Raw genomic sequence first — 26,764 nt, 5'->3', positions numbered from 1 at the left:
GGATAACCCCTTTAAATGTCAAGCTAGTGAGGACTACTAAAGAGGTGGTCCACTTCTGACAGTCTTTTGTGCTTGTAGAGTCCCCAGATCACAGGATGCCATGTCTGGGACACCCAACAATTAGCTATGATCTGTAAAACAACCTGCTAAGAGGTCACTCTGCCACTTATTACGTGGACATAGACTGATATTAAAGGGGTATTCTGGTTACATTAAGGTACCTCCTTTCCCCAGGCTTGGGGATAACTATTAGATCGGTGGGAGTCCTACGTATATAAGCTGTACTAGGCTATCTTCAGATCTCCCATAGAAATGAAGCGCCTGAGTACATGTCCAACCGGCTGCTGCCTCCACAGGGTAAGAGGCCCCCGTTCTCATGATTGGTGGGAGTCCCAACTGTAGGACCCCGACCAATCTAATAGTTATCCCATATCCCTTTAAGTTGTTCTCTTTTGCAAAGGTGATAAAATGATATTGTTCAGTAGCATCTTTTTGTAACCACCACCAATGGTCGCCAGTAAAAGAACCTGTTCTTGTTCTTATTTCTTTGTCCTGCTCACTGAGAAGGCCGCACATGCTCAGTTTCATCCTTCAACTACCTCCTAAGCTGTGATACGCAGAGCACAGAGACGCCTCCGGGGCTGCAGCAGAAAAGACACTCCCATTGAGCTGTCAAATCTAGTAGAGCAATAAATGTGGAGATCTTTGGATCCATGTGAGGTACAGGGCTGGTTCTATCTTTGTTAGAAAGAGATTGTCATGTACTCTATGATGTCTGATTTTCAGTTTTTATATTAATCATGGGATAACCCCTTTAAATGTCAAGCTAGTGAGGACTACTAAAGAGGTGGTCCACTTCTGACAGTCTTTTGTGCTTGTAGAGTCCCCAGATCACAGGATGCCATGTCTGGGACACCCAACAATTAGCTATGATCTGTAAAACAACCTGCTAAGAGGTGTTCAATTTCCCTCCAGCGCAGGAGAAATAACTGCGGGTCCAGAACAGGGCGCCTCCTCTATTAAAGTGACCTTATGGTTCAAAACAAAAAATTCACATTACTTGGGGAATACAGAGAACACTTACATGGTGACCTCCTTTTCATCTTTTGAGCCATGCATCCAACAATTCCCGGACCCCTTTTCTGTCAAGATGGCCGCACCGCTTCAAAGACTACCTGATGCACACTGGGCATCTCAGTTCAAGACACTTCCTGCTATTCTCAGATTGAGAAGCGATACTCACATAAGCAACATCGGATGGCCAAGACCAGAGCTGGACAAACAGGAAGTGCCTTGGACTGTCTATGCGCAGTGTGTATCAGAAGCGTGGCCATCTTTGGTGGTAGAAGGGGGGAATCAGTGGATCCATGACTCAAAAGATGAAAAGGAGGTAACCATGTGTGTGTTCTGTGCATTCCCCAGGTAATAAATGATAGTCTCTGTGGAAGCCAACCAACCTTTCTTGGAAGCAGATATAACTAGATAATGACAGAAGAGGGCATCTCAACGGCTATAAACACTTGTCATATTTTAATTGTGACTGGATTTCTAATGCATTCACATTTCAGTGTAACCCTATATCACTAATACTCTATTTAGTGCTCTAAAATTAATCTTCTATTTTACAGATTTTTCCCATAGAAGCATTGTGTCCCTACTATATACATGTACACATTAAAAATGTTAAAACACCAGGTTAATAAACTTTTACCTTGGTACTGTTAGAAAAAAGTAATAATATGTAAAAGTAAAGTAAAGTTTTAAAGGCCTCAGTGCATTCCATTTATCATTTACAGTATAACATTGTGCTTATGTCAACTTATCATGGAAGCCATATTCGTTGTCACTTTTGTGGTCCCTTGTTTTCTTTAGAGATAAGAACCTGATAGAGAGAGAGTGAGTTTGGCGCAACCAATCTCCTGGTCTTCGTGGCTGATGACAATTTTTATGCGGTAATTGCCTTTGGTGAACCAAGATGGAATAGACAGACTTGGAATTTCAAAGCTGGTGACAGGGAGATAGTAGAAACCCTTCAAAGTAAGGAGAAGACATAATTAGATGCTACATTATGGGTGGTGTCACACATAGCTTTTTGTGGCAGTTTTTGATTCTGGTTTTTGAACCAAAACCAGAAGTGGTTTAGAAGGGAATGGAAATCAATGACAAAGGGAATACATATACTTATTAATTTCTGGCCTTGGCTCAAAAACACTGCACAAAAACCATACATTCCAACTGTCCGGGATCCAGTGAGAGAGTCCCAGAGATCTTCAGCTGTCCTGTGTTCCCAGGACAGCTGATATGTCCCAAAGTCAACTGTATTAGCACCCTGAGGACAGCTCCCTGCTCCACCATTTACGAGCCAGTGCTTTCCCCCGTAGCAGGCGCCATTCAGTGACATCATCATGCCTGCTGAGCTGTGGAGGAGAGCACACAGGCCAAGAATCATTCCCCAGCCAGGGAATCAGACTGTGCACTCCTGCTCAGCTCAGCAGGCGTGATGATGTCACTTCATCGCACCTGCTGCTGGAGAGAATAGGATGTGCTCTGTTCATCGGAGGAACAGGGCTAGGTGAGCATAACTTTATTTTATTAACAATAAGGGACTTCATATTGTATGTGGAGCAGCACTACTGTAAGAGGGCATAACTACTGTGTGGGGGCATTCTACTGTGAAGGGGTACTAATGGGCCATAACTGGGAGCACTTAGGGGACATTTTAACCACTACCCGACCGCCTAACGCAGGATTGTGTCCTGCGGGCGGCCGGGTTATTCCTCCTTGATGCCCTGGCGCGTCATTTCGCGAGACGCAAGATTTCCGATCCGAAGGTAAACTAGTTGATCTACAGCCTGCCAGCGGCGATCATTCGCTGGCAGGCTGTAGATGCGATTTTTTTTTTTAACCCTTAAAAGGTATATCAGACGCTGTTTTGTTAACAGCGTCTGATATACCTGCTACCTGGTCCTCTGGTGGTCCCTTTTGCTTGGATCGACCACCAGAGGACACCAGCAGCTCTGTAATAAGTAGCACCAAGCACCACACTACACTACACCCCCCCCCTGTCACTTATTAACCCCTGATCACCCCCCTGTAAGGCTCCATTCAGACGTCCGTATGTGTTTTGCGGATCCGCACATTGCCAGAACTATATAGAAAATGCCTTTTCTTGTCCGCAATTGCGGACAATAATAGGACATGTTCTATAGGCTCTACAAAAAACACAGTGTTCGCCTGATCAAGCCTGATCTTGCGCGCACACTTGTCCGCCCCACCGCAGTGACAGAAATATATATTTTTCTGATCACTGCAAAAGCATCGTAAAATCGCTGCGGCGCTATAAAGATAACTTTTGAGGGGCATGGTGAGTTCATAGAAGATTTTATTTTTTGGGGTCAAAGTTAGCGGAAATTTATTTTTATTTTTTTGTATTTTCTTACAAAGTCTCATATTCCACTAACTTGTGACAAAAAATAAAATCCCACATGAACTCACCATACCCCTCACGGAATCCAAATGCGTAATAATTTTTAGACATTTATATTCCAGACTTCTTCTCACGCTTTAGGTCCCCTAAAATTCCAGGGCCGTATAAATACCCCACAAGTGACCCCATTTTGGAAAGAAGACACCCCAAGGTATTCCATGAGGGGTATGGTGAGTTCATGTAAAATTTTATTTTTTGTCACAAGTTAGTGGAATATAAGACTTTGAAAAAAACATTTTCCCCTAACTTTTGACAAAAAATAAAAACTTCCATGAACTCACTATTCCAATCAGCGAATACCTTAGGGTGCCTACTTTCCGAAATGGGGTCATTTGTGGGGTGTTTCTACTGTCTGGGCATTGTAGAACCTCAGGAAACATGACAGGTGCTCAGAAAGTCAAAGTGCGTAAATTCACATTTTTGCACCATAGTTTGTAAACACTATAACTTTTACCCAAACCAATAAATATACACTTATTGCATTTTTTTTTTTATCAAAGACATGTAGAACAATACATTTAGAGAAAAATGTATATGGAAATGTAGTTTTAATTGAAAACTGACGTTTTTTTGCAAAGATTTGGGTCAATTTTGATTAATATAAAAAAAAGTAAAAATGTCAGCAGCAATGAAATACCACCAAATGAAAGCTCTATTAGTGAGAAGAAAAGGAGTTAACATTCATTTGGGTGGTAAGTTGTATGACCGAGCAATAAACCGTGAAAGTAGTGTAGTGCAGAAGTGTAAAAAGTGGTGCTGGTCATTAAGGGGATTTAAGCTAGGGGAGCTGAGCTGGTTAACAGTGTGGGGCACTAATGGGGCATAACTGTGGGGGCACTAAGCGGACATTTTAACTATGTGGAGGCAGTAAGGGTGCATAACTACTGTGTGGGGACATAGCTACTCTGTGGTGGAATTAAGGTCCCCACACAGTAGTCTTTGTTGCCCATAGGAACCAATCACAACACAGCTTTCATTTCATAATCTGTTCTTGATAAAATGAAAGCTATGCTATGATTGGTGCCACTGGGCAACAATAAGAATCTTTCTGGTTTTTTTTAGTTTTTTTTTTGTGGTCCAAGAAATTGCACCATATACTGTATCTTTATTAGGCCTCACGCAGGCAACCATATTTTGGGTTCGTGTTCAATCCGCATCTTTTGTGGATCGGACACAGACTCAAGAGAATTTCTCAGATAAAATATGGACAGCACATAGATGTCATCCGTGTGCTGTCCGCATCCATGTTGCTGTTCCTCAGATTATGGAACATGTCAATTTGTGTCCATTTTGCGGGCAAGAAAAGGCAGTTCTAGTGAAAAGAGTGAGGAAACTGTTACGGTTGTGTACAGGAGGCCTAAGGATTAGAGCTCCTTCTGTTACAGAGCTCCTAATATCCTGCTTACCGATAGATAGATAGATAGATAGATAGATAGATAGATAGATAGATGTTCCAGTGTAATTTCAGCCTCACATGTATATATGTAAATAGCTGACATATAGTTTAATGTATAAGGGGCATATAGCAGCTACCGGAACTTACATCGTGAAAGGGACAGTGACACGGTAGTCCGTAAGTGTGCAGAGGTTCTGGACATGGCTGCCCTGGCTGAATTAACTGATCCAGAAGGTCACAAAAATCATCATAGGTGCAGCTTCCAAAATTCTCCAAGCAGGGAATCTTCAACCACTCGCCCATCACTTCTTTCTCTGCTGTAACTTGTATCTATGGGAAGCAAAAGAATAAAAAAATAAGCATTTATGTACCCATCTGACATACCGTTATGGGGTCATGTGGGTGTCACTGTTAGGGCTCATTCACACGGCTGTTGGCTGTTTTGCAGTCTGCAAATTGCAGATCTGCAAAACACGGATACTGGCCACGAGCGTTCCACATTTTGGGCCGGCCCCTAATAGAATAGTCCTATCCTTGTCTGTAATCCCAACAATAATAAGACATGTCCTGTTTCTTTTGCGGAATGGCCATGTGGATATACGCCTCGATCAGTTACATAGCCATTCTGCAGCTCAGTCCTATTCAGGTGACAAGCCTGGCCACTATGCGCTTGTCCGAGTGCTGCTGCCTCCTGATACAGTGGACTTTCGGGTGTGCCAGAGTCAGACACATATAGGATATTGATGAACTGAGGATAGGTCAGCAATACTGCACGTCACTTCCACAGCCCAGGACGGGGAAGGTGGTGTGAACAGGACCAGGGAGTCAAATAATTCTGACCCCGTCCACAGCATCTTCCTCTGTCCTCAGGCTGTGGAGTGACATGCCCATCCATAGACCAGACCAGAAACTGATATTCAGACTGAAAGACGTGACATCAGTGGATGCAGGATTTTCGAAGAGTGGAGCGTCATGTTACTGGGTTCCAGAGCGTCCGATCCATTCAACTTCAAGACCATAAATACACTGGAAAGTCTATTCTGCAGGCTAGTTATGGCTAAATAAATTAGGATCCATTCACACGTCTGCAAATGGGTCTGCATCCGTTCCACAATTTTGCGGAACGGGTGCGGACCCATTCATTTTCTATGGGGACGGAATGGATGCGGACAGCACACCGTGTGCTGTCCGCATCCACATTTGCGGAGCGCGGCCCCTATCTTCGAATCCGCAGCTCCGCAAAAGATAGAACATGTCCTATTCTTGTCCGCAGCTGCGGACAAGAATAGGCATTTCTACAGGGGTGCTGGGCGGGTGTGTTGCGGATCCGCAACACACCACGGACGTGTGACTGGAGCCTTAGTTTGATGGGTCCCAGAATATAGTTTTAAGGGCTCATGCACGCAGCCATAGCCATTTTTGCGGTCCACAACACAAACATCAGCCGAGAAATGGTTCCGGATTCAATAGAGATCCTCTTTAAAACTTCTTCTTTTATTTAACATTCATTTACAGCAGACAGCCACTTGGTACACAAGACACGTTGACGCGTTTCGGGTACTAGACCCTTAGTCGTAACAATACAGCACAGTGAAACACAAAAATTTAAATGGATATTGAGCCCACCCCTCCAAACTTCTGGGGAGGAGAGCACCTTTTCATTGGTTGTTTCACTGCGGTGAACACCCATCGACTAGACTGCTAATCACAGAGTAGATGTCCTTCACATTGTGCTGAAGCTCTCAGACCAACTAACCCCATATGGGGTGTGCCTGGTTATATTTGGCTGGACAATGGAAAAAAGAAAAACCGCACAATGTGAATGATGTACTACATATAAAAACATATGGTGACATTACTAAAATGACCTTATTCATGCCAGTGGATTCTCAACACAAAGGATCTGTTTATTGCCCCTGGGAGGAAGTTATATATAAATAAAAATAAATGTAGATATGAGAACAATTTAGTAATGTCACCATATGTTTTTATAAGTAGTACATCATTCACATTGTGCGGTTTTTCTTTTTTCCATTGTCCAGCCAAATATAACCAGGCACACCCCATATGGGGTTAATTGGTCTGAGAGCTTCAGCACAATGTGAAGGACATCTACTCTGTGATTAGCAGTCTAGATGATGGGTGTTCATCACAGTGAAACAACCAATGAAAAGGTGCTCTCCTCCCCAGAAGTTTGGAGGGGTGGGCTCAATATCCATTAAAATTTTTGTGTTTCACTGTGCTGTATTGTTACGACTAAGGCTACTTTCAAACTTGCGGCAGTGTGATCCGGCGGGCAGTTCCGTCGTCAGAACTGGCCGCCGGATCTGCCGATCTGCCGCTGACTGAAAGCATTTGTGAGACGGATCCGGATGCGGATGCGTCTCACAAATGCATTGCAAGGACGGATCCGTCTCTCCGCTTGTCATGCGGACCGACGGATCCGTCTTGTATATATTTTCTCATTTTTACCGATCTGCGCATGCGCATGCCGGAACGACGGATCCGGCATTCCGGTATTCTGAATGCCGGATCCGGCGCTAATACATCCCTATGGGAAAAAATGCCGGATCCGGCGTTCAGGCAAGTCTTCATTTTTTTTCGCCGGAGAGAAAACCGTAGCATGCTGCGGTTTTCTCTTTTGCCTGATCAGTCAAAATGACTGAACTGAAGACATCCTGATGAAAACTGAACGGATTTCTCTCCATTCAGAATGCATGGGGATAAAACTGATCAGTTCTTTTCCGGTATAGAGCCCCTGTGACGGAACTCTATGCCGGAAAAGAAAAACGCAAGTGTGAAAGTACCCTAAGGGTCTAGTACCGAAACGCGCCAACATGTCTTGTGTACCAAGTGGCTGTCTGCTGTAAATGAATGTTAAATAAAAGAAGAAGTTTTAAAGAGGATCTCTATTGAATCCGGAACCATTTCTTTTTCAAGTTTTCTGCTGATTGCAAAGGGGACCCACCCCAAAGGTTTCAGGAGTCGGGTGAATACATTTGACCAGGAAGGTGAGCTGGATAAAGTGTTTTATTAGGCAAAAACTACTGCCGTGAGCATGAGCCCTAAGATGACGATTCATAGCCCAGGTATTACCCCAGTATGCTTTCCAAGTGCCCTATACAGATACAGTATATGGAGGTCATAGAGAGGTGCCTCCAGTTTGAATTACCATCTATGAGAGCAGAGAGCGGTGGACTCAATGGGGGAAATTCATCAAAACTGGTGTAAAGGAAAACTGGCTTAGTTGCCCATAGCGACCAATCAGATTACACATTTCATTTTTCAGAGCTGCTTTGAAAAATGAAAGGTGGAATCTTATTGATTGCTATGGGCAACTAAGCCAATTATACTATACACCAGTTTCGATAAATCTCCTTCATTATGACTAAACATTAGATACTCATAGTTGCCAACAATCCGGAATTTACAGGGATTGGCCATAATATTCAGAGCCAATCCCAGCAAATTCAGGCTGTCCTGGGCAGAAAATAAGTGGGGCTTATGCAGAGCGCTTGCCCGCTCCTGGGGAAGGGCTTAAAGGGGTTGTCCTTCATGAGTAGCGAGTAGTTGTAATTACACCACGCCGCCGTTCCACAGGGGTGACATAATGCAATGAGCGCCGCCTCCTCTTCAAATAGCTGATCGGCGAGTGCAGGGTGTCGGACCCTTGCTGATCTGATATTGATGACCTATCCTGACAATAGGTCACCAATATATATTGCGGGACAACTCCTTTAAATGCCTTATTTTATTTGAATAGATGCAGTGTGATAAATTTTCTCTGAAAGGCCCACAGTTATCACCTGATCACTGATGGTAAATCCCCCAAAAATGCTCTATCTATGACTGCAATGTGTGAACACAGACTAATAAGATACAGCATGATTTACACTGTCATTGTGCCTTCACAGGTCCCCCAGGATTAAAGAGGACCTTTCACCGCTCCTGACATGTCTGTTTTAATAGCTTCATGCATTTCCCATGTAATAACAATTCTGGAGTCTCTATTCTTATGGCTCTATGATGTGCCATTCCTCTATCATCCCTGCTAGAAGTTATGAATGAATTGCTATTAGCCTTCAGTAAGGGTGCAGAGGGGTAGTAACCAGTTGGGGCTGTGTACGGTCCGCTGAGTTATCAAACCCAGAGAGAATAAAAGAGAGGCGATTCGGAATTGGCCCCGACCTGTCACCACGAGGCAAGTCAAGTCATTCCTGGTAATGGTGGGCTATTATATGAGGTTCGTTCCCCATTTTGCCACTTTAGCAGCTCCGTTGACAGGGCTCTTTAATGGTCCACTGGAATGACCAGACGGAAGAGGCTTTTTCTGCGTTAAAGTCGGTCCTGTGCTGGTCACCGGTTTTGGTGAAGCCCAACTTCAAGAAGGAGTTTCTGGTACAGACCGATGCCTCTGAAGTAGGCCTCGGAGCTGTACCCTCTCAGAAAATTAACGGGGAGGAACATCCCGTTGTTTTCCTGAGCCGCAAACTCACCCCAGCGGAGACCAGGTACAGTATAGTGGAGAGAGAGTGCCTGGCCATCAAGTGGGCACTCAAGTCTCTCTGCTATTATCTGTTGGTCACCAACCACTCCCCTTTCAAGTGGATCAGCCAGGCCAAAGAGAGGAATGCTCAGGTCACCAGATGGTTCTTGCCATTACAGAACTTCAAGTTCTCAGTGGAACACAGGGCAGGCCGCTTGCAGGGAAACACGGATGCCCTGTCCTGGGTACACTGTCTGACAAGTGTTCACCCCCTCAGGGTTGAACAAAGGGGGGAGGTATGTAGGAAGGCGCAGGGGACCATCGTGGATGGAAGGTATGTGTCACCGAGGTTCCTGGCCTCGGTGAAGTAAGAGCCAGTATTTTATGAGTCAGCAGCAGCTAGTGCTAATTGACACCTTGAGAGTTAGCAAGGCTGTCATAGCTGATCCGGGACGGCTCTTACTGGGAGTAGTCAAATTGTTGGGTGGGTGACTACTCCCCATGTTCCAGGCCGGGTTTTGCCAGGCATAAAAACCAGCCAGCACTGCCAGGTGCATGGATTTACCTCCCTCTGACAGTGGAGCTCAGGAGCCGTGTGTCTGTATAAAGGCTTGCTACCTGTTTGGCGTGAAAACAGGTTGGTGCTGCTATCAGCAAGGACGCTTTGAGGCAGAATTGCCGCATGGTGTGAATAACCACCAACACCGCAAGGTGACTTTTTGTTTGAATATGACTGCTTGTTTTGTCACTTGCCTAAAGTGTGAATAAAACACTGAACTGTTTGATCCTAAGAACTTGTTGTTGTCTCTATACTGCGTCCGCTAATCTTGTCTACCAGAGCGAAAACCCACAATAGTAATACCTCCAAAAATAGTTATTACTTTACATTCCCCATATATCTACTTCATGTTTAGATTATTTTGTGAATGCCATTTTATTTGGGGGAAAGTTAGAAGGCTTAGAAATTTAGAAGCAAATCTTGAAATTTTTCCGAAAATTTCGAAAAACCCACTTTTTAAGGACCAGTTCAGGTCTGAAGTCACTTTGTGAGGCTTACATAATAGAAATCACACAAAAATGACCCTATTTTAGAAACTACACCCCTCTAGGTAATCAAAACAGATTTTACTTTTTTGGCAGATTTTTCATTTTAATCAATTTTTTTCCGCTAACAAAGCAAGGGTTAATAGCCAAGCAAAACTCAACATTTATTGCCCTGATTCTGTAGTTTATAGAAACACCCCATATGTGTTCATAAACTGCTGTACAGGCACACGGTAGGGCAGAGAAGGAAAGGAACGCCATATGGTTTTCGAAAGGCAGATTTCACTGGGATAATTTTAAGCTGCCATGTCACTTTTTCTTTTTTTTTAACTCTTTAATAATTCAGAAATAGAATAATATAACAGTCATACTTACAATAATGTTCAATATAACAGAACGCGTATCAGTCCAGTACATATCATACAGTTGCACACACCTTGCCATATCAGTAAACGTCATACTGTATATGAAAGTCGAAGCATTTATTACATTACATTTATTAACTAAGTGGAATGAACAGAGAAATCCTGTATAGTTGACAGGGCCTGGTGCATTCTCGGAACTGTATATTTGCCCCAAACCCTGTCAAACCTTTGAGGTCTATTACGATGCCTGTAAATTACAGAAACATATGGAAAGATCTGGTTTATTTGTGTTTTCCACATGCCTAAATTTGGGACATTTGGGCTGTACCATCTCAAGGCTATACATTTGCGTGCTAGGAATAGCGACTCTCGCAAAAAGATAGACATATAATGGTCCCACTGATCCTCCTCCATTATTCCCAAGAGACACAGGTCAGGGGTGCGTGTAACCCGAACTGGTAGCAGGGTTGAAAGAATGTCTGTCACCCCATTCCAAAATGCAACAATTGGATCACATACCCACATCATGTGCCAGAAGTCTGCCTCCAATTCTCCACACCTTGGGCAGGCCGTATTGGGCAACCTTCCCATTCTATGCAATCTGATTGGTGTGAGATATGTTTGGTGAATAATGTATAGTTGAATTAGCTTGTTACTTATTGCTGGTGCTACTTGTAAATGTGACTCTAATAAATCAGATATTGATTCATCTGTGAGTGTGGGGATTTGTCTTTTCCATTTATCTATTACCTTCAGGGGAGCGGCAAGAGACTTTCACGCAGCAGATGTGAATAGATTGCAGAAATAAGGCCTCTGGGTCCCTGGGTTTTAGCAACTCCTATTAGCGGATACTGGGAGAATTTAGTGTTGGGGTCTGGATAAATAGCTTGTAGGATCGATCTGAGGTGTAAATAGGAACATGAATGTCAAAAAACTTCCTGGTCGTATACATCCCCCCAGGCTGTGCACCCCAGCCGTCTTCCATGTCTCCGCTCCCTTGACCGCCGGTATCCCCAGCAGGGAGTGATTATGCCATAATGGTATTTCAGTAAATTGGGTTGTTAATTTTGCTTCCTTCCAAACTCCCTGTGCCAATCTATGTATGGGAAGCAACGGTTTCTGAGCCTTAGAAAAATTCTCCAGGACTGACCATATTTTATATTTTTTTTTGGGCGATTGTCTTTTTTTGTCCCACTCTGGGACTTCAACTTTTGGGGGTCTGATCCCCTTTACAATGCATGACAATACTTCTTTATTGTCATCCATTGGCTGTAGGTGTATTACACAGTGTAATACACTTACAGCCTTCCTGCCTGTGAGATCCAGGGGGCTGGATCTCACAGGCTCTCCCAGAAGGCAGCCACGATGCCTAAGTAAGGCATCGGGCTGCATTCCCTGCCATCGGGTCCCCGTCAATGCAGCGCAAGGACCGAATGGAAGCTCTCTCCCTCCACACATCGCAAGGGTTAATGCGCCGGCATCTGTGTTTCACCGATGCCGGCGCATACAGCAGGGGTCTGACTATGAGTGACTGCCGGACCCCTTCAGCTGAAGGGACGGGCGCAGCTCCTGCACCTGCCTGATCAGCCTGCCGTAATAGTACGGCGCTGGGCAGCAAGTCACGTCCCGCTGCCCCGTACTATTACGGCGCTACTCGGGAAGGGGTTAAAACAGGCATGTCAGGAGTGGTGACAGGTCCTCTTTAAGGGACCATTGTGACTGCATCTCATATGAACGAAATGAAAATCTGTCTGTCAGAAAAAAAAAAAAAAAAAGAGTGAAAGAAGTCTGTTATTTAAATGAAGCAGCTGAAATGCTGTAAGTGGTTGGCATCATGCCATGATGTTCAGGGTCGGCTCCAGGCTCATGTGGGCCCTTGGGCGATAAATCCCAGTGGGCCCCCTTGAGGCATTATTTTACATTTACATGTCCCTCTGTGGTTCCCACACGGAATAATGACCCCCACTGGCCCCTATACAGTATAATGACCACTAGTGGCCCTTCACACAGTATAATGACCCCCCCACACAGTATAATGACCCCCCCACACAGTATAATGACCCCCAGTGGCCCCACACACAGTATAATGACCCCACAGTGGCCCTCTATTCAGAATAATATCCCCCAGTCGCCCCCCATTCGGAATAATGTCCCCCAGTCGCCCCTCATTCAGAATAATGACCCCCAGTGGCCCCCACACTGGGGGTTAAACTGTATGGAGGGGGCACTGGGCGTTATTATACTGTATGGTGGTCACTGGGGGTCATTTTATTGAATGGGGATCATTATACTAAATGGGGGGCACTGGGGGTCATTCTATTGTGTAAGGGGCCCTCACAGTGTAGTTACCCCCCAGTGGCCCCCTCACATACCTATCATTGCGCAGGGGAGCCGGCGGTCCTGTCATTCACTAACCGCAGCTCATCTCCCTGCGCTCCTTCTCTCCTCCTGTCTGTGCAGGGCAGCAGTGAGACCCACATCATGACGTCACTGTTGGGCCAAGCCTGGAGGAGAGAAGGAGCTGTGCAGTGATGTAGCTAGAACAGACTGGGCCCCACAGCAAATTTTTGTACGTCCCCTGCCGCCCGGTGGGTTCACATCACTTTTTCCTATCGGTTTGATGTATACAAATGTGCAGCACTCCACGTTAAAAAAAATGCATACATTAACGTAATTTTTTTTTTCTACCATGGAACTGTATGGTGAATGGACACCACTGTACGGCATCAGTCTGAGGCATCTGTTAACACATACATTTTTGGTATGCATTAAATGGATGGCAAAAATAGGATGTGAACCCAGGACTGTGTTTCCCAAGCATCATTTTCTACTGGGAAATACAGGGCACAGTATAATACACTAGAATCTATATAAAATAAAGATATAAGCCCTACCCCCAAATGATAATACAATTAGGTGGTCATTTATTATATAGAAATACCTCTATGTTAGCGATCCATTGGGGGATCAGACTATTGACATTTTGTTCAGGGAACGGACTCATGCCCTGTGAGACTCCTGTAAGGATTATTGTTGATTTTATTACGGACTATCCTGGTTTTCATTGTTTGCTGTGCCGGGTCAGCGCCCCAGTTCACCAGTCTTGGAGGAGAACGACGGCCCCTTGTCACCAAGATATACTAAAGTGTGTTTTCATAATGTGAATTTTCATTATACTTGTTATTTATACCTGTATGCTTGTCTGCATGCCTGCCTCTTTTGTGTCTTTCAGGGGACGTCGTCCAGAATGTGTCAAGGCCGACACATATTAAACAAAGGGGGTATACAGCGTCCCACTAGCCTATGTGGGAACTGCAAAAGCTTTTTGTTATCATGCTGTATTAGGGTATCCTGTGATATTCCTATCTACCAGGCTGTCAGGTGCACTACATACATACACCACTAGATGGGGGTAGCACCACAGTATAAATAGTGTAGTTCAGGCCTAGTTAGGGAGTTAAGTCAGTTGAGTGAAGAAGTGGGAAGTGAAGGAGTGAGAGTGCAGCTGTAGCTGTGTTAAATGCAAGGCAATTCAAGAGACAACAGCCATTTATTTAGGCTTCAAGGACCTTTGGAGTCAAGGTGAAGGACTTACTAGCTTCAGGCAGCCTCACCATTAAAAAGCTGGAGAAACAGAACCAGATTAAGGAACTGAATATCAGTGAGTACCTAACTAACTACGCTAGCCTGACACAGTATCATCAGTACAGCCTGTTACTAGGATTTATCACATCCTACTTGCATGTGTATCAAAGACTGTCTTATTGCTGGATGTAAACTGTTCTCAAGAACCTGGTTATAGTAAAGTTTACCGTTGGATTTAAGCCTGCCTCATTAATCTAACTCCACACCACTACCACTCTCAACATTTTGCACCACCAAGGTGTTGGCGTCACGACAAAACCTAAACCAGTGGCCCAGCTGCACAAGCACTCAGCAACCATTCATCATCAAGGGCACCACAATCACCACCTGGCCGGAGTCCCCTGTAACCGAGTGTGGCCCGGAGAATCCAGTGCTGTTCTCCCCTTCACTGCACTACTGGCCCAGGGAGGCGTCTGCTAAACTGTGAGTAACCGATGAACTATATGTACATTCCGGCCCACCGTGAACCTCACGTGTTCTACCCCTGTGGACTGGCACGTTGCAATAATCCAAAAATATATTGGGAACAATTACACTGTATGTACAGAGCAGTGGAATATCAGGTTATGAGCGCTGTCCTTGTTTTCTCTTATATTATGCCCGTGGAACTGGCCATAGGATTACAGCTCGGTCCAAAGATCACAGTAATGACACTTGTTTATGGGGCATATGTCCTCACTATTATTCTCCGCTATCATGGAATGCCATGATGAATGTGTTGAGGATTGCAGGTTACACAGGGTTACAGTCACAGTGACTAGTATACTAACAACAGGGGGTGCAGATGTAACCACCTCCCTCTGCAATGCCTGGGGGTCCCAGAGTTTTAAGTGATCACATCGTGAGTCATGTGGTGCAGTGTACTGGTTTTTTAGAACAGCCTGTAGTGTCCTAAAAATTATCAGCATAGATACGAATGCAGATGTAGCAGAGCTGAATCTGTTATTTAAAGGTTTTTTTATACTTTTACTGTATGTCAAATAGACACGCTATGAATAACAGTCATCTTACCCACTATAACAGGTCCCAGGATCCCTTATTTATACCACAAACGGGGCTCCTAGATGTCAGACCCCCCCATAACATATTCAAGTCATATTTACGTTGTGATTGTACATCATAGTTACATGACAACATAGGCTTCAAAGGGCTGTCCTGGATTTTGACATTGATGGCTTATCTTCAGTCAGGACAGGCTATCAATAGCAGAATGGTGGGAGTCCGAGACCACCACTCTGACAACCTACTGTTTCCGATGGCGGAAGTGGCAGCGCTGTTCCCATTCACTTCAATAAGAGCAGCACTGCAGTTCCAGCACCTGTTCACTACACAGTGCATGGAACTCCATCAGGAGTGCGGGGTGTTGGACCCCACTGATCTGATACTTATGGCCTATCCTGAGCATAGGCCATCAATATAAAAATCTGGACAACCCCTTTAAGGTGCCCATACACATAAGAGTAAAGTTGACTGATTTCAGAAGAACCAGCCCGATCATTCTGTTTTCAAGGGATTTAACCTGCCCGCAGAGACGTCTGACAGCAGCTTAGTCCCCTCTCCCTATTGAGAACACATGCATTCATGGCCCAAGGCAAGCCTGCATGTGTACGGGGGCTTGAGGATGAATAGTGCTCGGATGACAGCTACTGAAGGTGTTTGGCCACCTTTACCCATAGTGCTATGTAACACCAAGAACAGGTATTACAGCTTCCTCTTGCCTCTGCTCTGCTACATTTGGAAAAAATCAGATGTGAAACATCTGACACCAGTATTTGTCCGAAATAATGAAATACATTCAAAATTGAAATGTTTATCAGCTTGCTGCACACATTTTTTACATTTCAAATTAAAATGATTTTGATAATGCAATCCTTCAGGCACCTATTGTAATATACGGGACAGTGACAAGCCTACATGAAGACCTGAAGGGCAGTGTCCGATATATCCAGGGCTGTGTTGTGTGTTGAGTAAGAATATTTTGTATACACAAGGTATTATAGCATGCGCTGCTTGTTGTTAGTAGTACTGTTACACCAGTGTGCTCTTATCTACAACAACGCCACTTTCATCCAGCATGCAGAATGTTGGAGGGCTGATTACCTACCACAGGATTTGTACAGATGTCTATGTCCACCCTTACCTTTCCTCTTGGCTCACGATATACTGAAATGAGTTGCACAAAATGACCCACTTGTATGACGTTGTATGTAAGGCCTCATGCGCACAAACTGTTTTCCGGTCCGCAAAACACGGATACCGGCCGTGGACATGCCGACCTTGGATTTTTCTTCTATAGAAATGTCCTATGCTTGTCCATAAAAAGGACAAGTATCAGACATTCAGTTATTTTTTTGCGGGACTACAAAATTAGTGGGTCCACATCAAGTGTTGGACTGGGATGCCTAGGGCCCACCAGTTTATTCTAAGGGCTCACTGTACAACTACATGCAAATGCTACCTGCTCAGACAGCAGCAAGATGGTCAAGGTGACTGATTATAGGGGTCCCTGAACGATTTTGAGAAGGCAAGTCCCTGGGGAAAGAGGGTTCTTTGTAGCCTACAAGTCATCTCAGCCAACTGATGTGTCTGTAATAAACTGGTTAGTCTCTTAACCACTTCCAGACCGGGCTATATACCCCCTTCCTAACCTAATTTTGCAAATCTGACATGTGTCATTTTATGTGGTAATAGCTTTGGACCACTTTTATTTATCCAAGTCATTCTGAGATTGTTTTCTCAGACACATTGTACTTCATGATAGTCATAAATTTGGGTCAATATATTTCACCTTTATTTATGAAAAAAATTCTAAATTTCAATTTCTCTGCTTTTAAAACAGAAAGTGGTACCTCATAAAATATTTTTTACTTAACATTCCCCATATGTCTACTTTATGTTGGCATAATTTTGTAAATGTCATTTTATATTTTTTAGGACGTTAGAAGGCTTAGAATTTTAGAAGCAATTCTTAAAATTTTTTGGAAAATTTCCAAAACCCACTTTTTAAGGACCAGTTCAGGTCTGAAGTCACTTTGTGGGGCTTACATAGTGGAAATCCCCCATAAATGACCCCATAGTAGAAACTGCACCCCTCAAGTTACTCAAAACTGATTTTACAAACTTTGTTAATCCCTTTAGGTGTTCCACAAGAATTAAAGGAAAATGGAGATGACATTTCAAAATTTCACTTTTTTGGCAGATTTTCCATTTTAATCAATTTTCTTCTTTAACACATCAAGGCTTAACAGCCAAACAAAAATCAATATTTATTACCCTGATTCTGCGGTTTACAGAAACACCCCACATGTGGTCGTAAACTGATGTAAGGGCACACGGCAGGGCACAAAAGAAAAGGAGCGCCATATGGTTTTTGGAAGGCAGATTTTGCTAAATTGGTTTTTAGATGCCATATCCCATTTGAAGCCCTCCTGATGCACCCTTACAGTAGAAACTCCCAAAAAGTGACCCCATTTTGGAAACTAGGGGATAAGGTGCCAGTTTTTTGGTACTATTTTGGGGTACATATGATTTTGAATTGCTCTATATTACGTTTTTTGTGAGGCAAGGTTTTGGCACTGTTTTTATTTTTTATTTTTTACAACATTCATCTGGCAGGGTCGATCATGTGCTATTTTATAGAGCAGGTTGTACGGACGCAATGATATCAAATATGTATACTCTCTTTGTTTGTTTGAGTTTTACATAATAAAGCATTTTTGAAAAAAAATTATATGTTTTTGTGTCTCCATTTTATGAACTCCATATTTTTTTTATTTTTCTGCCGATCGTCTTGTGCAGGGCGTGTTTTTTGCAGGAAGAATTGAAGTTTTTATTGGTACAATTTTTGGGTACATATAATTTTTTGATCATTCATTTTTACACGTTACGGGGCAAGGTGACCCAAAAATTGGTGGTTTTAGCACAGTTTTTATTCATTTATTTTTACAGCGTTCACCTGAGGGGTTAGGTCATGTGACATTTTATAGAGCAGATCTTTATGGACGTGGCAATACCTAATATGTATACTTTTTCAAATTTATTTAAGTTTTACACAATAATAGCATTTTTGAAACAAAAAATTGATGTTTTAGTGTTTCCATAGTCTGAGAGCCATAGCTTTTTTATTTTTTGACCAATTGTTTTAGTTAGGATCTCATTTTTGGGCTTTTTTGGCACTGTTTTTATTTCTATTTTTTTACGGTGTTCACCTGAGGGATTATGTCATATGATATTTTTATAGAGCAGGTTGTTACGGATGTGGCAATACCTAATATGTCTACTTTTTTTTATTTCATTTTAACAGTTTTGAAGCAAAAAAAATCCATTGTCTGATAACCATGTTATAAGGGAAAATAATAGTGATCGGGTCTCCATCCCGATCGTCTCCTAGCAACCGTGTGTGAAAATCGCACCGCATCCGCACTTGCTTGCGATTTTCACGCAACCCCATTCATTTCTACGGGGCCTGCGTTACGTGAAAAACGCACAAAATAGAGCATGCTGCAATTTTCACGCAACGCACAAGTGATGCGTGAAAATCACCGCTCATGTGAACAGCCCCATAGAAATGAATGGGTCGGGATTCAGTGCGGGTGCAATGCATTCAACTCAGGCATCGCATCGGCATAGAAAACTCACCCGTGTGAAAGGGGCCTTACTCAACAGTTTTTATTTTTCAAACCTGATTCTCTTGCTTTACGTATTTCAGGATATCTCAAGCCAAGAGGGAAGGTGATGAAAGACACATCATGGAAAGAGAAATTGTGCAGAAGAACACATAGGTATATTTACTAATACCACCAACATTTCTAAAAGAGGTTATACCAAAAATAAAAACAAATTATCTGGAGTAATGCACACAATTATCTTAAAGAAGCACTACAACAAAAATGTTTATGCTCTGACTTGTTAGAAAGGAACATGATGTAAACTGCAGTGAAGGTAATCTTCTTACCAGTGACTGTATTTGTGAGTTATCCCCTCTCTTCTGATCCTCAGCTGTGTCATGTGACCAGCACTCTTATATTTCAAATAACACAGCATCTAATGTGTAGACACATTAGTTTTTTATGTATTCCCGTGGGAGCTTCAATATCAGTCTCAAAGGAATGAATGGAGAAGTAACTCACTTCCTGTCCTGTGTAGAGGCATAGTGTTGGTCACATGACACAGCTGAGTATCAGAAGGGAGGTTATAACTCACAAATACAGTCACTGGCAAGTCTACTTTCAAACTTGCGTTTTGGCTTTACGTTTGTGAGATCCGGATAAGTTTCCATTCTAATGCATTCTGAATGGAAAAGGATCCACTCAGAATGCATCAGTTTGCATCAGTTCAGTCTCCATTCTGCTTTGGAGGCGGACACCAAAGCGCTGCATACAGCGTTTTGGTGTCCATCTGATGAAACTGAGCTAAACGGATCCGTCCTGGCACACAATGTAAGTCAATGGGGACGGATCCGTTTTCACTGACACAATCTGGCACAATAGAAAACGGGTCCGTCCACCATTGACTTTCAATGGTGTTCAAGGCGGATCCGTCTTGGCAATGTTAAAGATAATACAAACGGATCCGTTCTGAACGAATGCAGATGGTTGTATTATCTGAACAGATCCGTCCATGGCGGATCTGCACAAAACGTGAGAGTGTGAAAATAGTCTTAAGATTACCTTCACTACAGTTTACATCATGTACCTTTCTAACAGGTCAGAGAGTAATTTTGTGGAGGGAGTGCAATGTGTCTGTTACTTTAACTATACAGGATCAATGCAAAAAAAATGCTGCTCTGCTATGTGGTTTTCACCTTTTTTTAGCTTCTTTACTCACATCTGTCTCTGGGAACTCAGCTAGGGTCTCTTCAGCATCTGTGGGCGGGCAACTCTCGTCATATGTGACCGAGAAGCGCCTTTATCTCTCAGTCACCGCTATCAGCTCTTGCTAACCACTTCCTCAACTGTATAGAAAATAGTCCCGTTACCCGTAAACAGAGCCCCACCAACTCGACCAATAGATAGCACTAATGCCCCTCCAGCTTCCTTCTCTGGTGTCTGTTCTGCTTCACATTCTTCTCTCTGAGATCACTACTACACCAGGACTGAGAGGTGAAAGCTTCTATGCATATCGGTCCACCACTGAATGCAGGACGAGGACTACAATATGGAGCCCAGGACAATCCTCTGTCCCCCTGAAAAGAATGCACTGGTAACAAGTCCACATTATGTACACATAGCTGCAAATGGAAAACATCAATAATTGAAACTATTTCAGCACGGAATACATAAAAATACCGTCATTTGTCGAGTGACTTTTTCCCGCATAGGGAGCCATTAGGTTTGTAGTAACAAGCAATTATACAGCCACCGATGTTAGGAGAGCTACCCTTGGCTGGCGCTGCCCTGCTCTCTCCTGTGGGCACAGATGCTGCACTTCTCATTAATCTGCTTCTGCCTAGTACTCCAGCCTCTGTCCCCTTATGGCACACACACACACTTACCTCCGGCCTCTTAAAGGGCCAGTGTGCGCACTTCCAAATCCTTTCCGAGCTAATGGCTAGGAGTCTCTAGGTATTTTAGGCTCCCTCTCCATACAAAGGGTGTCTGAGGCTCCTGGTGAACAGCAAAGGTGTTGAAGTCACCTGCGATTGTTCTGCATTTTGCTTGCATTTATCCTGCGTTTGTTCCTGTTTGTGCTATAGCCCTGCACCGGCCCTACCTGTGTGCTCCTACACTTCCAGTTTTAGTTCTGTTTGTGGTTAAGTTAACCCTGCCCGTCTACCCTGTTCATGTCCTTGTCTCCTGTGTCCTCACTACCACCCAGCCTGCCAGTTTGTTCTGTACTTTATTCATCTACACTACCAGTATGCAGTCCGGATCTAGTAACCAGCATTTAATCCTAACGCTGGGTTCACACCTGAGCGTTTTACAGCGCGTTCAAACGCACTGTAAAACGCTCAACACATGAAAACCAATGCTTCCCTATGGCCCTGGTTCACACTTGAGCGTTTTACAGCGCGTTTGAACGCGCTGAAAAACGCCCTACGCTCAAAAAAGTTCTTGAACTTCTTTGGGGTGTTTTGTCGCGCGTTCCCGTACATAGACTTTTGGGAGCGCGCGACAATGGGCGTTCGCTTGTCTCTGTATGCGCAATTGTAAACGCCGGTACAATCGCGCATACAGAGCGCTCCTTTCAGAACGCTCAGGTGTGAACCCAGTGTTAGTGACTGTTCAGACTGCTCCTGTAGTTTTGGTGCATTTTCTATATCCCGAGCTCCTGATGCCTGCACCAGAGTCCCTGCCCCTGGTGCGTCAGCTGGTATCTACTGGGGCTATCCCAGGAGGAAAGGCCAGATCCTTATACAGGGGTTAAAGGGTGAATACCCGGGGAGCACCAGAATAATGTCCTTACGGTCAGCAGGTACGCCAAACCAATTAGTTGGCACAGTAGGTCCACACTTGCTGATCTGTAACAACAGTAAAGCCGTGGCCAGCATGTAGCAGTGGACTGAACTATATCACACCATAATGGACATATCATGTATATAAAGAAATAAGAACTCACCTTGACTGGAGCGGTCAGTGGTACAGTTGTATTCAGGATGGTAGACACCGTAATTTCTCCAGGGATAATTAAAGGGTCAGGTAGAATAGTAAGAGTTTTTATTTTACCAGGTAGAGTCTCAGCGTCACAATTGGCCCATGAGAAACCATTAATCTGTAAAGATATCACATTACTGTGAAATAATTTAATAGTAAATATCATACTTATTGTATACCCTCTAAGAACGTTGCACCCTGTATCCTTTGATCTGAAGCAATGAAAATCTGCATACTTGGAATAGAATATGTCTACCTTTGCAACAATTTTTTGGAAAGTAAACAATAAAGCAAATTGCAAATAGTCTGCTAAAAATCTAGCGTTTGTGTCTACAGCCCGTAGTCATACATATGCATCACTATGGTAACAGACTACAAACAAACCTTGTGTAGTCTGATCTTGCAGTCAAACTCTCTTGCATCCATTCCCTACTAATTGCACACCCACTAAATGTACGTGAGCAAGAAGTGAAGAGATGGAAGAAAGCATGACTTCAAGATCAGACTACATGTGGCTTGTTTGTAGTCTGTAACCATGGAAACACATATCTGCAATTTTTTTTCTTGATTTTTTAACATACAGTATAAATATTGTTTACATTAAAGGGAACCTGTCACGTTGTACATGTATTCCAATCTGCTAGCAGCTTGGTATACAATAGAAGGAGAGCAGCAGTTTGATGTATAGTTTTGTGGAAAAAGGTTCCGTATAAATTCTATGCAAATTAGCAAAATAACTGCGCCTCTAGTGCTATTTTTTAGAAGGCAGCTAGGCTATAAGTCAATATCCAAGCTGTTATACAGGCCCATCTGGAGACAGATATTTCAGGGTGATTGCCCTTCATCAGTGCAGAGCAGAGAACAGGTTTGGCTGAGTGACAGGCCTCTGTTGGGGATCTGGAGATCCTATTTTCTTATTATGGGGAGCGTCTATTAGGTGTAAGGCTGGGTTCACACGGGTGTTGCGGGTGACGTGCCGGAACAGATGTGGGTGCGTTGCGGGAAAATGCACGATTTTTCCCTGCGAGTGCAAAGCGTTTTAATGCGTTTTGCACACTTGTGAGAAAAATCGCCATGTTTGGTACCCAGGCCCGAACCCTAACTTCTTTACAGAAGTTCCGGTTTGGGTTAGGTGTTGTGTAGATTTTATTATTTTCCCTTATAACATGGTTATAAGGGAAAATAATAGCATTCTGAATACAGAATGCATAGTACAATAGTGATGGAGGGGTAAAAAAAATTAAAAAAATTAAACCCGCTGCCCGGCTTCTCTTGTTTCTTCTTCTTTGAGGAAAAGGACCTTTGGTGACGTCATTTCGCTCATCACATGGTCCATCACATGATGGATAATGTGATGAGCGCAGTGACATCACCACAGGTCCTTTTCCTCAAAGAAAAAGAAAGAAGAGAAGCCGGGCAGCGTGGATTAAGGTGAGCTTAATTTTATTTAATTTTTTTACTGCTCCATCACTATTTTACTAAGCATTCTGTATTAAGAATGCTATTATTTTCCCTTATAACTATGTCATAAGGGAAAATAATAATGATCGGGTCCCCATCCCGATCGTCTCCTAGCAACCATGCGTGAAAATCACACTGCATCCGCACTTGATTGCTATTTTCACGCAGCCCCATTCACTTCTATGGGGCCTGCGTTGCGTGGAAAACATAATACACAATATAGAACATGCTGCAATTTTCACGCAACGCACAAGTAATGCGTGAAAATCACCGCTCATGTGCACAGCCCCATAGAAATGAATGGGTCCGGATTCAGTGCGGGTGCAATGCGTTCACCTCACGCATTGCACCCATGCGGAAATCTCGCCCCGTTTGAAAGAGGCCTAAGAAGTCTTCTCTGGGAAAAAGGTATGGAAATGATCTCTCTTTCAAAAAGAAATAAGAACACTGTATCTCTGTTTTTAATCTCAATATCTCTGGGTTTAGGAGTCCACGGGGCAGTCATACTCAATGATTGACCGCCAACTCACAATTGGCATGGACTGAGATGATCAAACTACAATTTATACTGAATCTTTTCCCACAAAGCTATATATCTGCTCAGCTCCTCCTGTCCTACACCATGTTCCTTTTAGGCCCCTTTCACATGGGTGAGTTTTCCACGCAGGTGCAATGCGTGAGGTGAACGCATGGCACCCGCACTGAATCTGGACCTATTCATTTCTATGGGGCTGTCCACATGAGCGGTGATTTTCACGCATTACTTGTGCGTTGCGTGAAAATTGCAGCATGTTCTATATTGTGTATTATGTTTTCCACGCAACGCAGGCCCCATAGAAGTGAATGGGGCTGTGTGAAAATCGCATGCATCCGCAAGCAAGTGCGGATGCGGTGCGATTTTCACGCACAGTTGCTAGGAGACGATCAGGACGATCATTATTATTTTCCCTTATAACATGGCTATAAAGGGAAAATAATAGCATTCATAATAGAGAATGCATAGTACAATAGGGCTGGAGGGGTTAAAAAAAAGGAAAAATTATTTAACTCACCTTAATCCACTTGTTCGTGCGGCCCGGCTTCTCTTCTGTCTTCATCTTTGCTGTGCACGGGAAAAGGACTTGTGGAAACGTCACTGCGGTCATCACATGGTCCGTCACATGATCCATCACCATGGTAAAAGATCATGTGACGGACCGTGTGATGAGAACAGTGATGTCATCAAAGGTCCTATTCCTCAAAGAAGAAGACTGAAGAGATGCCGGCTGCGCGAACAAGTGGATTAAGGTGAGTTCAATTTATTTTTATTTTTTTAGCTCCTCCAGCCCTATTGTACTATATACCATGTTATAAGGGGAAATAATACAATCTACACAACCTTGAACCCAAACCTGAACTTCAATGAAGAAGTTCGGGTCTGGGTACCACATTCAGTTTTTTATCACGCGCGTGCAAAACGCATTGCACCCGCACGATAAAAACTGAACAACAGAATGAAATTGCAGTCAAAACTGACTGCAATTGGATACCTACTCGCACGGGTTTGCCGGAACGCATCCGGACCCTATCCGGACACGCTCGTCTGCAAGGGGCCTCGTCTGCAAGAGACCTGCAAACGGTGGCTTTCCAGTGGTTGCACAAAAGTTGGAGACCAATAAGTCAGCAAGTTCTGTGGTTAAATTTTTTTTTTTTAGTGTCCATTCACACTTCCGCATAATGGGTCCGCATCCTTTCCGTAATTTTGCAGAAAAGGTGTAGACCCATTCATTTTCATTGGGTTTGCAAAAGATGCGGACAGCACACTGTGTGCTGTCCGCATCCGCACTTCTGTTTGGCGGCCCCGCAAAAAAATAGAACATGTCCTATTCTTGTCCGCAGCCACAGACAAAAAAAGGCATTTCTATTATAGTGTCGGCCATGTGCGGTAAGCAAAAGGTGGAACTCACATGGCCGGTGTCCGTGTTTTGCGGATCGCAAAACAGTTGCGGACTTGTGAATGGACCCTTTATTAAAAAGAATGTATATACCGCACTCATCCTGCTGCAGTCCCTAAGTCATGGAGACTGTGGCCACTGGGACAGCAGTCCTTGCTTACAAGTAAGGCTACTTTCACACTAGCGTTCGTCGGTCCGCTCGTGAGCTCCGTTTGAAGGAGCTCACGAGCGGACCCGAACGCCTCCGTCCAACCCTGATGCAGTCTGAATGGAGCGGATCCGCTCAGACTGCATCAGTCTGGCGGCGTTCAGCCTCCGCTCCGCTCGCCTCCGCACGGCCAGGCGGACAGCTGAACGCTGCTTGCAGCGTTCAGCTGTCCGCCTGGCCGTGCGGAGGCGAGCGGATCCGTTCAGACTTACAATGTAAGTCAATGGGAACGGATCCGCTTGAAGATGACACCATATGGCTCAATCTTCAAGCGGATCCGTCCCCCATTGACTTTACATTGAAGGTCTGAACGGATCCGCTCAGGCATCTTGCGCACTTAGAAATTTTTCTAAGTTATTAATGCAGACGGATCCGTACTGAACGGAGCCTCCGTCTGCATATGATCGGATCCGTTCAGAACGGATCCGATCAAGCGCAAGTGTGAAAGTAGCCTAAGACGACTAACACAATTGACAAAATTGAAAATCCCTTTAAAAACAATAACTTCTATTAAAATAATTTTACAGTAAAATTTACAACGTAATATTTTGATCATGTAAGGAGTGCTAGAACTTACTGATGTGATCCTCCATTGTAGTCGGTTGACTAATATTCCTGAGGCTGTCACCAGTGGCACTACAGCAACACATGCCAAGAGAAAACACATATATGTGTGTGCCATTGTGGGTGAATGCTGCACCCAGTCCAAGGGTCTGCAGTGGTTAACCTATAGATGCTTCTTGCTCTGCACAGCAAATACAGTCCTGACATGCAGCCCCAGAAAGAGGAAGTGCCCTGAAGCAGCTATTCACATGACACTACAGCTCAATAGGTGGCCTTGTTCTGTATTGTGTGACCAGCTGCATCATGGGCAAGACAAATAAGCTGCAGTCGTAGGTGCGATGCTGCCCTCTGCTGTTAGCAAATGCATAATACTCCTTTTGCTAATTTATTTGGCCATAATACACTTCTACATTGCATTCCCACAAAAAAATGAAAGTTTCCTCTTACTATTTTTGACCTTTAAAGATAACTGATATTTTTAAAACTTTTTTATTTTCCTATTGATATGTATAAGTGATTGTGTTTAGGGATCGACCGATATAGATTTTTTAGAGCCGATACCGATAACCTGTGAACTTTCAG

General features: G+C 43.7%; 1 protein-coding gene across 1 annotated transcript; it reads right to left on the bottom strand.

Annotated features, from left to right (window-relative positions):
• Positions 1–1,153: 1,153 nt before the first annotated feature.
• LOC122926493 (ganglioside GM2 activator-like) lies at positions 1,154–26,442 on the bottom strand. The gene is made up of 4 exons (XM_044277878.1): positions 26,196–26,442; positions 21,981–22,133; positions 5,031–5,213; positions 1,154–2,030 (listed from the first exon to the last, which is right to left on the bottom strand). Exons 1-4 carry the CDS (start codon positions 26,298–26,300, stop codon positions 1,869–1,871), a joined length of 603 nt encoding a protein of 200 aa, XP_044133813.1. The 5' UTR covers positions 26,301–26,442; the 3' UTR covers positions 1,154–1,868.
• Between the last annotated feature and the right edge of the window lie 322 nt (positions 26,443–26,764).

Source organism: Bufo gargarizans, chromosome 2, assembly GCF_014858855.1.
Source record: "Bufo gargarizans isolate SCDJY-AF-19 chromosome 2, ASM1485885v1, whole genome shotgun sequence".
NCBI lineage: Eukaryota > Metazoa > Chordata > Amphibia > Anura > Bufonidae > Bufo > Bufo gargarizans.
Note: the sequence above shows the minus strand (reverse complement) of the source record. Positions and strands in the feature narration are given on the sequence as shown.